The following is a 13,712-nucleotide window of genomic DNA, read 5'->3' as shown; positions in this document are numbered from 1 at the left end:
AGATAGATTGATCGATATATACGATTAAGATCAAAATAGACCACTTTTTTTTTTTTTTTTCATTGAAAAGGACGATTAATAATTCTTTTGCATGACATGATGAATGAAGACGAGATCCACATGGATAGGTGGCCCACACTGTCTGGTTGGTTGCATTATCTCAAAAGTACATCTGAGGCAACCCAAGCTAGCCATCATCTACATATCTGAAATATATTTTACTCAGCGCCGCCTGCTTGGTGGAAATGGTTGCTGAGGGCCCTTTGTTTGGCCATCGGTGATGGATCCACATGCAAGAATGGTCAGATGATCTCAACCTTCCATCTTGTGGGGTCCGAGTATAGAAGATAATATATATATATATATATATATATATATATATATATATATATATATATATATAAAACCAAAAATCAGCTCTATCTACTTCTTAGGTGGGCCGGATTAGAGCAAAAATGTATATCATACACTGTTTTTTATAGTTGGGCCTAACTGATGAGTGAATGGGGTTTGAGACTTCTTTTTTAATTTATGTTATCCCGCTCACATAACCTCGCACATGGCCATATACAGACCATAGCGTAATCCTGACAACTTGTCAGGATCAGGTGGGGCCATGTGGAGATTCCAAGATTTTCATCTTTTGCCAGCAATAAGAGATGTATTTGAAAAAGTAGATTACAAACATTCAATATTACATTTTGGGTTACACTTCAAAACCCATCTCTCTCTGTGTCTACTTCACCATTTCCATACAATGCATCTCTCTCTCTTTCTCACATACTTCTTCGTTTCCCTCCTCTTTTTTCTCCTCCTTAAATCCATATACTCCTTCATATGGGTGCCATACAGGCTACAAGCTCAGTTCATCAGGCAAGGCCTACGTGGTCCACCTCGCCGTCTGATCAACGGCAATGCAGGGGATGCTCGGGAGTTGATTGCGAAAGCCCAAGCCGACCCATTGCCTCTAGGCCACGACATCGTGCGCAGGGTCATCCCTCAATACTACCACTGGTCAAAGATCTACGGTAAGACGTTCATCTATTGGTTTGGAACCACCCCACGGCTGGCGATAGGCGAGTCGGAGCTGATCAAGGAGGTGTTGATGAACTCTGGTGGGGCCTTCGAGAAGCTGACCATGAATCCTCTATCAAGGCAGTTGCTTGGGAATGGGGTGGTGAACTTGAAGGGAGAGAAGTGGGCCCAGCATAGGAAGATTGCTAACTCGGTGTTGAATATGGAACGAGTCAAAGTAAGATTACTCTCTCTCTCTCTCTCTCTCTCTCTCTCTCTCTCTCTCTCTGCAGAATGTGTTGCAGACGTGGTACACGTGCAACCACTCCACACCGTCTAATGGTGGCCACGTCTTACCATAGTTTAAAAACACAAAAACTCAGCTTGACTCGAAACCCTGTTACTGAGTCAACTAAAAAACTAGGTTGGAAATGGGCCAGGCACATGGGCTTAGCACATCAGGCTCGTATAGAAATCACGGTGGGCCCACCTAGGTTCCTAATCCATCCGTTGATGAAGTGGGCTCCACATGCATGAAGTAGACAGAGGAACCATAGCAAGGATGTATGTTCAAGATCCATGCTTTTCCTAACCAATATCAAGGATCTATGTTCAAGATCATGGATGCGGTGGCCATACCCAAACGTCATCCTGGTCTACTCATAGGATCGGCTGCAAGTGCATGAAACGAAGGGGCGGTTGAGAAAAGACTTTCCAATGGTCAACTCATCAGGCCGTTTCCTCTACAATCCCAGTAAACTCATCGTAGAGGGGCTGCAGGTGGGGCCTACCTAAGTGTGTTTAGGGCATTGTGTTGTATTTTAAAAGGATTTTAAAACAAAGTGTTTCAAAATTTTAAAATTCTCTCTTATTTTTTTAATATTAATATATTTATTGTTAATTTGAAAAGGGAAAAAAGACTGATCAAGTATATAAGAGATGAGTTTAACACGAGGCTTAAGTCCTTCCCAGGGTCCCATGAATTTGATTCAATAGGGGTGCTATTAGCCTGAACTTATTTTATTGACCACACGTACATGTGCCGAGCTATGCCGGGAGGTGGACGTGTGTGTGCGCACATGCTACACTCGCACCAACAATTTTGTTCTGTAATCTATGGGTTACACTTGTCTGTTTTGCATAAATTTCAAACTAGAGATACGTCTATTTAGGTAGTCGCACCTATTGAATTCAAACCCAACAGACCTAATCCATTTGAAACGGTGTTTTAAGCACATAATTGTAGTTTATATATATACCTACTCCTTTTCTGAATTCATTAATTAAAAAACCAACGATTTTTTTCAAGTTCAAGTGTTATTTTGTCAATTGAGGCTGTTAAGTCAGCTCACTTTGGTTAAGATTTACATCTCATTCGAACTTGTGTCTAACGAGTGTATCATTGGGACCAGGTAATAGTCATTGTATCCTAGATGCCAGTTGTCCAAAATTCATATTACTCTTCAGACACAATCAAGGAGGACAAATTTGGTTTCAAACTAAGTGACTCAATCACACCTTGATTCAAACAAATAAATCATTTTTTCTTACTTTTATTATATAATTTTCTGTTTTTTAAAGATTATCTACTGTTTTCAGCACATTATTATCAGCACTTTTGACATGTTCGATATTTTTGCCTCACCGTGAAATTTGGAGGCCAGAAAGAGTCTGCTAATCCGACCTTATGTGGGCCACCACCAATTTTAACAGCTTTTGGATGGTTGCCCATTATTCTTCTAAAGTGGGCCCACGTGCCCTTTAATGCCATGCAACTTGTGTAATTATGTAAGTCCCAACGATATTCGGCCTATAAAGTCATTAGGTGCGCCACCATATAAAATAATCTACTATCATATAAAACCTCTAAATTCATGTGGTGGCCCAATTCATGGTCGGATAGCATTAATTTTCAGGCATCCCACTCTGAAGGTGGGGCAACTCTTGTAACCAGGCTGGATGGGCTATGCTCTACGTGGATTTGTTTGTAACCTTTTATTTCGTGGCCCCTGCAAATAGAGGTTGAAGAACAGAAACGGTCCACATTCAATTATTAAAAAAAAAAAAAAGGTGCGAGTAGGATCGTCCAATCAGGGAGATTTTATGGCCATGATCCACGCATGGTGGGATGCAACATACCAACGGTCTGGATTAACAAAGTAGATATAAGATTAAAATATTTTTCTTACTATTCATTTGTTTTGATATTCTGCTGCCTAGTGAAATGCCTGATTTTATGCCATAAAACCTAAACAGTGCACTCATCTGATAGAATAAAGCTATGTATTATTGGATCTCATTTGATTTGAACCTTATATGACTGACATATTTCGACATTATTTGTGTGAAACCCACTTCTAAGTTTTATACACAACCCAAATACGTCTCATGAGACAAATGGCTCATGTCAAGATCCTTCTATATTTAGACCTGACCAATTAAATAAATAAGCCTTTTTATTTTACTTTAGACCTAAACCATACCTTACCTGAACTTTAATGGCCTGGATCTTGGCCAAAAATCTTTACTCAATTACTAAAATAGATTGGGTTCGGGTCTCCCTCCATTCAACCCCACCCGTTTGCAACCGTAGTAGGTTCCGCGTGTATTTCCCTTACTCATAGGGCTGTCAACGGGCCGGGTTTGGGCTGGCTGAGGCATGTTATATGACAAACTAATGGGGATCTCCACCATTATGTATGTGTTATATTCATATTGTCCATTCACTTTGCGAGATGATTTTAAGGCATGAGCTAAAAAATTAAGCAAATTCAAACCTCAAGTGGGCCACTTCATAGAAAGCAGTGGGAATTGAACGCCTACAATAGAAAATCTCAAGTGGAACGCACCAGAGGAAGCAGTGGTGATTGAATGCCCATCATTAAAATCTTCCTAGGGTCCATCGTACCGTTTATTTGCCATCCAACCCATGAGGTCAACCAACCCATATGGAGGGAAAATACAAAGATTGGTTTGATCCAAAGTTTGTGTGAAATAAATTTTTTTTAATGATAATTCACTAGTGGCGTGGTCCACTTGAGATTTGGATCTGCATAAGTTTTGGGAACACGTCATAAAATGAGCTGATGGATGGTGCATATACAACAAATTCATCAAGGTGTGTTACCCTTACCGTGTGGGGGTAATTTGCTCCCCAAAAGGGCCTTGAAAACCCAAACAAGCTGGGCAGATGGGTGTTAAATAAACTACCAGACTAGCCAAGCTTGGCCCAAGCCTAGTTTAAAGTATATCAAGCTTAGTTCATAAGCTTATAAATGGAGGTAGACAAGAAATGAAACTGGAGGTAAATGAACCTGGCATGTGTTTCGATGGGAGCAAATGAAATGCATTTAAAATTTAAACATTTTGTTTGTATAGAAGTGAAGAAGAAGATTTGGAACGTGAAATATATAATTTACCAAAAAAATAAAAATAAATTTAAGACTCAAGTGGGCTACAAATATAAAAGTCACAACAAACAAGTAACTTGCCAATGCTTTTCAACCATTCATTTATATAGCCAACCTTTAAATGGCTTGAATCACTTTATTGGTGTGATTTTAGTGATGTAATCGGTATTTGAATGATTTTCGAGCATTAATAGCATATCATATATACAGTGGACATGTGCGCAGCGCCATCTTTGTTTAGTCGTGCGATGAGGGAGCTCAAAAAAACATTTCACCACATTTATTTCCAAATTCTTAGGATTTAATTCATAAGCTTATTTACTTTCATTTTATTTAATTTGCATATATTTATTTTTTATCCAAACACTTAAAATATTATTTACCTTCGTTTACTCCCACTTTCCTCCATTTACCCCCATTTACTTATCCAAACGAGGCAAGTAAACTTGGTTGGTGCCCCTGATGCTAATCTACGCATTAACGTAGACTACGCCCCCTCGTCTTATTTCAGGGTTGGGTGCCTTGGATCGTAGACAGCTGTGAGAAGATGCTGGAAAGATGGGAGAGAGAGGGTGAAAAAGCGCGGGAATTCGAATTGGAGGTGTTTGGAGAGCTCCAGAATCTCACATCCGACGTTATCTCGAAAGCGGCTTTTGGAAGCAGCTACGAAGAGGGAAAGCTCGTCTTCCAATTGCAGGGACAGCAAACGTACCTGGTCTCACAGGCTTTACGCACTCTTTACATTCCTGGATTCAGGTGAGCGGGAGAGGATTTATGTAGACCGTTGATTTGATGGGCCCAAATGTGTGTCGACCCTGTCACAAGATCTCAAAGATGGGACGATTGTAAAGTAACATTGGGTCTTCTCCAGGAAAATGGCCACGCAATGGATGAGTAGGACCGTCCAAAGTTGTGAGATTTTAGGGCATGGTCCATTCATAGTAGGGCCTACAATATCAACTACCAACTTAGGACCCTATGGTATTATATTACTGTGTAAGGTGACAAATGGGCTGGGCTTTCCTAGTAGAAATCCAGCCCACTTTGGGCCATCTTTGGATTGACCATGGAGAAGCCGGCCCACGGATTACATTTGGCCTGATTTCAGGCCTGATAACTTAATTGGAAATATATGGCCGATTGCGTATTTTATCTAATGTTTATAGTGGATGGCAATGGGGGCGCTTAGCCCTAGTCTATCCTTAATCGAGCTGGAAAGGCCGTGGCTCGTATACCTCCAATACATGATGAGACCCTTTGTATAAGTTTAATCATCTAAGCATGACCATGGACCAAGGGTGCCTTTAAAATAGCCATGTATATCGAATATGCTCACAAGGTTTTTTTTTTTTTTTTAAACCATCCATGCATTTTTATTTTATTTATTTATTTATTTATTTTGTGTGGAGAGAAATCCATTTCATCACAAAAAAGTGGCTATTAGTGACAACCATTGAAACTCGTTGCGAAAAGCATTTTCCACCACAAGTTTTTGCAATAAGTTTTGCGACGACAATTGTAGCTTGATCACAAAAAAATTAATTGTTAGTGACGATTTAAAATTCATTCATAAATAGTCGATTTTTTTTTGCGACGACACCTAAATTTCAAGCCCAGACCGGCACTCATGCCAAGTTTAAGGCCCAATCCCTAGCCATAAATGTCTAAGTGACCCGGCCCATTGCCAATCTTATTTGCCACATGATGTGCGGATCTATTATAAAGTTTTGTATGTTAAGATTAAATTATATAACAAGGCATGGAGCTCATTGTAATGTGTTAATAACATTTAATATGTTCATCATGTACACCCCCTTATGTTCTCCTCGACATCTAAAATTATGTTGAACTGAACCCCCATGATTTTAGAGGTTTTAGGGTCAATGTAACATGATATAGCTAGCGCACCTAAGTACTAGGAAGGACTTTATTTCTCATATGTATATTAAGAAAATAATTCATTCTTTTGAATTTTTGTTTCTTTTGTTTATAAGTCATTAAGATATAATAAGATTTTGTATTTGTTATATTATTTTATATTAGGGTCATTTGTCTTACGTAAATTCAAGACCTTACCGTCAATGAAAAACAAGTAATTATCTAATATTTCAATTTCAATTCCTTCATTTTTCATTTTTATCAGTAGGTTTTGAAATAGCTTGATATTTTAGGATGTCTATTCATATTGGTTGAGCATATCTTTTAAGCAGATTAGATAGCATGTAGAAGAGATGGTTGGCCTCAGTCTTGAAGATTTCAATATTGCACTTCCCCAACTCAATTGTCTTATGTAATGTGGCCCACCAACCAGCTTAACCATGGGATGTCAAGGAGAAACAGGAATGGACACATATCAGATGATGGGACCCACGTATGGCTTTATAGGTTAAGACTAACCTACAAAGCTTTGTAGCGAAACCAGCTTCATGGTACAAACCAAAAATTAGGCCTCGACCAGTTTACAGTTCAATCTAATCACAAAAATATATAAGTTGTATTTAGAATAATGCCAGTAAAATTCCAATAATACTTCACTATTTTCTTTTCTTTGTTTTTAAATACAATTTATAGGTTCTTGCCTACAAAGAAGAACATAATGCGGTGGAAGCTAGACACAAAAATCCGCGATTCCCTGCGAAAGTTGATTCAGAAGAATGGGGAAGTGAGTAGAAATTCTGGGAACCTGCTGGATGTGATGATCTTGGCCAATAAAAATGAAGCTGAAGGAGAGAGAATTGGAAACGATGAAATGATAGATGAGTGCAAGACGTTCCACTTTGCAGGGAAGGAAACAAGTGCTAACCTTCTCACATGGACTCTTCTCCTCCTTGCAATGCACCCAGAGTGGCAGCGCAAGGCCCGTGAAGAAGTTCTCAGTGTTTGTGGCCCCCTTGAGCCTCCTTCCATAGAGAGCTTGAACCACCTCAAAACTGTGAGTAACATGTTCTCTTTTTAGGCTGCGTTTGGATGCTTGATTGAATTAAATTGCAATTATTGAATTAAGTGGAGACAAATTACCATTTGGTTGTACCAAGTCTCATGAAATTTCATAAAATCTTGCATCAAATAAGACTGATTAATCATGATATTTGGTGCAACAGATGCACCCCAAGACAGATTAGCAAGTAGCCCTGATTTGCAATCATTTCAACTCCAGTTTGAAACACACATAATTGAATTTTAAAGCTGGTGAATATTGGCGATTAAAACACAACAGCTACATTTTCGCCCATCTTCTCCATGTTCAAGGCGTGACATGGAATCCATGTGAAAATGAAAATAAATTTCCACTGACAAGATACATAATTGACTATCTCGATAGGTGAAATCCACCTAAAATGTTAGATTAAATTGCAGAATTAATGAAGCAATCTATACATCAATGATGGAGATCAAATAAAAAAATAGCTATGAATCAAATGATCATACTGATTAGTAAGTCATTTGTGTGTGCATAACTAACTGCTTGGATCTTCCACAACTTGCACACCTTAAGAAAGGTTTCCATGGGAGGGATTAGTGAGGTTAAAAACATATTAAGATGTAGGAAAGAACCTGAATAAGTTAAGCCCATCAAAATTTCTTCTTCTTTTAAAAATCTTTGTATTGTTAAGGGTTTCATGTCCATCCAAATGTTGTACATAGAGATCATAGTGTATGTGTAACCGCACCCGTACCTATCTATAAGAATTAGACATATATAATGGGGTCCACTATGTTAACCCAATAATATGATCTAGCTTGATGATCATGTGGGGCCCACCTAATAAAGGTCCTACACTAATTATTACACGTATCCACATTTAAAATAATCTTACACGAATAAATAAGATGAATGTTGTCTAATCAATCTGACAAATCAACTTGCTATCCAAATAATAGTACTGTTTTCTAACATGATCATGAAAATTATTAATTAATAATCACTAAATTATCCATGGAATCCATGTATCCAAATAAGTCCCTAGGGGGCGTTTGGTTGCACCCGATATCATGAATTCATGATAAAATCAACATGAGATCCAAGTGTACATGTATCCGGCCAATGGGATTTCAGGTTAAGTAATAGTTGAAGTGGAATCATATGATTTTGCTTGCCAGAGATTCACCACCTCAGCAGCCATGCACTACATAAGGTTCATATTTCCTGGGTTTTAGGATACTCTTAAGGTTTTCAGGTTATTCAGGTGGGGCCAAGGTTCAATTATCCAAACCGTCCATTCAATGGGCCTTGATGTTGAATGACCATGCAACACAAATCCTCAAGCTTGAAAGATCCCAGGTGTTTCATTGGTTTGAATATGAACTGAAGTTTTGCATTGTTTCTCTCTTTGGAGTTTTTGGTGCATGGGCCATCCAAACCTGGGCCCCACTTGAGTATACAACCTGTCGGCCTGGCAAAGATGGACTGGATTAATAAACAATCTACTGCAATTGCAGGTAGGCATGATACTCAACGAAACTCTCAGGCTGTACCCTCCGGCAGTGATGCTGATGAGAGAAACATGCAAGGACGTGAAGCTGGGGAACTTCGACGTCCCAGCCGGCACGCAGATCTACCTGCCGATGATCGCTGTCCATCACGATCCCGATCTCTGGGGAGAAGATGCAGGGGAATTCAATCCGTTGAGATTTTCCGATGCAAGAAAGAATTTAGGTGCATTCTTCCCGTTTGGATTGGGGCCCAGGGCTTGTGCGGGCCCCAATCTGTCGTTGGTCGAGTCGAAGATCGCCTTGTCCATGATCCTACGTCGATTTTCGTTCTCGGTCTCGCCAGCATACGCTCATGCACCCATGTTCGTGATAACCTTGTACCCGCAATATGGGGTCCACGTCCTCTTCCAGAAGATTTGAAATTTCAACGTGTGGATCCAGATCCTCTACTTGCCACAAACAGGATGATTGAGCTACATCATCGTACTATAGTGTGAGTGATGATGTGGACCAATCAGGATGTGGAAAAATAAAAATTTTCTGTTTATGTCGAGGATCCATATCCCTGTATTAATGTACTGTATTTCTATAATTAATAAAGCTTTCGTGTTTTCTTTTGCTTGATAAGTTCTGTGGGCCTCACCGTGTATTAATGTACTGTATTTCTATAATTAATAAAGCTTTCGTGTTTTCTTTTGCTTGATAAGTTCTGTGGGACTCACCATGATGTATCTGCTCTATCCTGTCTGTCCATCCATTTTTTCAGGTCATTTCATGGCGTTATCCCAGAAATGAGGCAGATCCAAAGCACAAGTGAACCACACCTTAGGATTAAGTGGGGATAATGACACCTACTGTTGAAGCCTTCACAAGGTCCACCGTGATGTTTATTTGCCATCCAACCTATTTATAAAGTAACATAAAACTGGATGAAGTGAAAACATAGATATCAGCTTACTCAATACTTCTTTGGCCCTCAGGAAGTTCTTAATGTTGGAAATTGAATTCCTACTCTGAAGTTCACATGAGCCTTGGATCTGCCTCATTTTTTTGTTGATACCCTAAAAATGATATGAAAAAATGAGATGGATGGCATGGATAAAACACATACATAATGACGGTCCCATGGAGCTTCTGAAGCACCTACCTGAGGGTCACTACCAAATCCGAGTACGTTTAGAAGATTTTAGGCAATGACCGGTTGATATTGGGCTGGTTTATTTTTGGATCCATCGTAGATTCTAGTTGTCCTTTCAATGCATTCCAATTTGGACCAAGCAAAAAAACGTGAGCTGATGAATAAACCCCGCGTGTCTCTTCACCTAACTGATCAGGGCTTTTCATCTTCCACTTCAATAATAACCTGCTTTTTGGCTGTAGATTGCGGGAACCGAGGGCTTTTATTTGAAATACATTAAAATCAAGTGACAAATTAAGGTGTTTGGTAGCTTGTCTTCGATTCCAAAAGTAGGAATGCATTGAAATATTGTAGCACAATTACAGGAATTTTAGTTTGATTATTAAATCAAATTAATAATCTAAATTAGTATTTACATTTGATAGAATGATTGTAATGAGGCCATTGAAATATATACTTTAATAAAAAATTATGAAAATTCGAGCCTTAGGTGGGCCACCAGTTTCCTTGATTAATTTTAGAGCATGTGCAAGAAAATGAGAGAGATAAGTGGGTAGACAGCAGCAGTGGATATTATTTTCCAACCATTGAAACAGCCGGGGCCACCATGACGTTCAGGAGAAATCCTCCGTCCACTGGTCTCTTCAGTTCATTTCAGGGCATGAGCTTAAAGATGAGGTGTATCCAGAAATTCAAGTGGGCCAAACCTCAGGAAACTATGGCTATTGATCAACGCCCACTGCCCACTATTGAAATAGTTGTGGAGACGGAATGTGATATTTTTGTAAAATAGTCCCTCTTCACTAATTTTTCCAAATGATTTTATGGGGTGAGGCAAAAAAGAAGCAAATCCAAAACTCAGGGCCGCAAAACAAAAAAGTATAAGTATTGAACACTCATTGTTGAAACACACTCAGTCCACCCAATCCAGCATTTTTTTAGCTCATTTTAGGAGGTGGGCACAAATACGAGGCAAATCCAACACTCAAGTGGGCAATACAACTTGCAACGGTGGGATTGAACACCTACCCATGTGTGGCCACCGTGATGGTTTTGATAAATCAGCCCTTCCACCTGTTTTTATCCATCATTTTAGTTAGTGAGTCCAAATATGATGAAGATCTAAAATTTAAGTGAGCCACATGGCTTAAACCGGTATTGAAAAGCCCATGTAATGGAGAAACACCAAAAAAACCCATGTAATGGAGGAACACCAAAAAAAAACACGTGGCCTACCATGATATTTTGAGAAATCCGCCCTATTCACCAATTTCACTAGATCATTTTAGGTCGTGGGCCCAAATATGATACAGATCCAACACTCAAGTAGGCCACACAACTTGAAACAATGAATGTACATTGTTGAAACAATAGTGGCCCATTATGATGTTTTCGAAGAATCTATCCCCATCCACCATTTTCTTCAACTCATTTTATAGGGTGGACCTAATTACAAGGCAAATCCAACAATTATGTGGGCCACAATTCTTGAAACGGTAGCGTTAAATGCCTATTGTTGAAATAACATTAGGGCCCACAATGATGTTTAGAAATATCCACCTTGTCCATCGGTTTCTCCATATGATTTAACTGGTTTAGGTAGCATATATAAAGTATGGTGGGCCCTTTGGAAAGAATTCAATCATGATCGTTCAATCTCCATTGTTCTCTTCAATGCAGCCCACTTAAACTTTACACTTCCCTCAATTTTGGGCCCACCAACTAACATAAGTTGGAAAAACGGATGGGCAAGTTGGATTCTCAACATGTATCATGGTGGGCCCTACTTACATCATGGCGTCAAGCGGTTGAGTGTCATATAAACATTACAATGAACCAAGGAAGGTTTCAACAACGGGCATTACCCTCCCAACTTACTATTTTACGCCATGCGACTCACTTATTAGGGCCTGTTTAGCCAGCTGCATTAGGTGAGCTTAAGGTGGATGAAATTGTAAAAATTACAATAAATGCATGTATAAGATATTGTTCTCGGATTGGGTTTATTCTATCCCATGTTTTCTAATACTATGTTTAGAATGTATGCATTAAAAAATAAATCTCGAGTTTTACTTTCAAATTGCATTTGGATTGAACCTGGATGAAGCAAAAATCCACTGTCGATGGGATTAGTAATCTCATCTCACACTTTCCAACACAAGGCTCATTTTCTAAAGCCTACAAGGTTAATTTTAATCCCATCTCATGCTCCTTTCAAACATGTCATTTCAAAATTCAAAGTGGGATTAGTAATGCAATCCCATTTAATACAACTTAATACCACTGTCCAAACAGACCCTTAAAGTTTCATTTGGGCTTTGAATTTGGCTTATGTTTGGGTCTACCCCCTAATATGAGCCAGCAAAATAGATGGAGGGGCAGGATTTTCAAAAACATCATAATGGGCCTTGCCCAACTTTCAACATGGTGTCATCTTTTCCAATATTTATGTTGGTGTGGTTTACTAGAGCTTTGGATCAGCTTCACTTTTGGGCTCATGCCTTATAATGGCCGGCAAAATGGATGAACAAAGTGATAAAACATGTGGGCTCTATAAAGTAGTGGCACGACCCAATGTAGTAACTGTCAACATTCATGCATGAATGCTTTAGTATGGCATGAGTGGACATGGAACGGCCACCCTTAAAACACTCGGGCCCACCTTGATGTTTCTAACAATTCCACCTCGTTCACCAATTTCTGCTGGATATTTTTGGTGTGGGACAAAAAAGGAGACGGACTAAAACGCAAGTGTATTACATGGCATGAAAACAATGCCTATTGAACACCTGCAGTCCAGTCATTCGTGGGACCCATCATGATATATTCAAAAAATCCATTCCTTCCATCAGTTTTATTAGCTTATATTAAAAGGTGAGTCCAAAAATGAAGAAGATCCAAAACTCAAATGAGTCACATGCAAGAAACAATGGATTGAACGGCCACCATTCGAGCGTTCAGAGCCACCAAAACTCAAGTGGGCACACAGGGAAAGAGTGGGGGTTGACTGTCCAAAGGAGAAATACTCATGGCCCACAAAAGTTCTGGATTAGTTTAGTTTGTTTCTGATTTCTATCCATCCTACTCCAGCAACTTTTATGAACGGTTTAGATGGCATATGAAAATCACAATAGATAAAAAAAAAGTCTCAAAGCCATTTTCCTCTTCACTATTTCTATCATGTGGACAGCTTGTATTAGATTTGTCCTATTTTTTAGATCATTTGTTAAAATGATATGGTTAAACTTAGGGCGGTACGCAATCCATGTTAGTTTGGTTAACTTGCTCAGCTCGGCTTGAAAAGCTCGATTCGACTTGGTTTGAAACAGAGATTAAGTTGAGTTGAGCTGAGCTGATTTTTTAAGCTTGAAAAAATTTTGAATTGCGAGTTCAAGCTTGACTGAGCTTGACTCGACTCAGATTGAACCCCAACTCGAATGGAGCTCCGATCAAACTAGTTCGGTGACTCAGTTACTTTGAGTTTTCAAGCTTGACTGAGCTCGACTCAACTCGAATTGAACCCCAACTCGAATGAAGCTCCGATCAAACTAGTTCGGTGACTCGGTTACTTTAATATTGATGTTGCTCATTAAGTGTTTGATGAAATGACTCAATGAATTGTCAACCATTGGCAAAGAATGTATGTATATGAAATAAATAGTATTTTTTTTAAATTTTGATGTTGCCTGCAAGGTGTTTGATGACATACTCATAAA

At 39.1% G+C, this 13,712-nt stretch overlaps 1 protein-coding gene across 1 annotated transcript; it reads left to right on the top strand.

Moving 5' to 3' along the window:
* Positions 1-676: 676 nt before the first annotated feature.
* On the top strand, positions 677-9,485 carry LOC131229512 (cytochrome P450 734A1-like). The gene is made up of 4 exons (XM_058225487.1): positions 677-1,252; positions 4,936-5,180; positions 6,996-7,356; positions 8,865-9,485. The coding sequence occupies exons 1-4, from the start codon at positions 758-760 to the stop codon at positions 9,276-9,278; spliced, it is 1,515 nt and encodes a 504-aa protein (XP_058081470.1). The 5' UTR covers positions 677-757; the 3' UTR covers positions 9,279-9,485.
* Positions 9,486-13,712: the final 4,227 nt, after the last annotated feature.

The sequence above is a fragment of the Magnolia sinica genome, chromosome 16 (assembly GCF_029962835.1).
Source record: "Magnolia sinica isolate HGM2019 chromosome 16, MsV1, whole genome shotgun sequence".
NCBI classification, from domain to species: Eukaryota; Viridiplantae; Streptophyta; class Magnoliopsida; order Magnoliales; family Magnoliaceae; genus Magnolia; species Magnolia sinica.
Note: the sequence above shows the minus strand (reverse complement) of the source record. Positions and strands in the feature narration are given on the sequence as shown.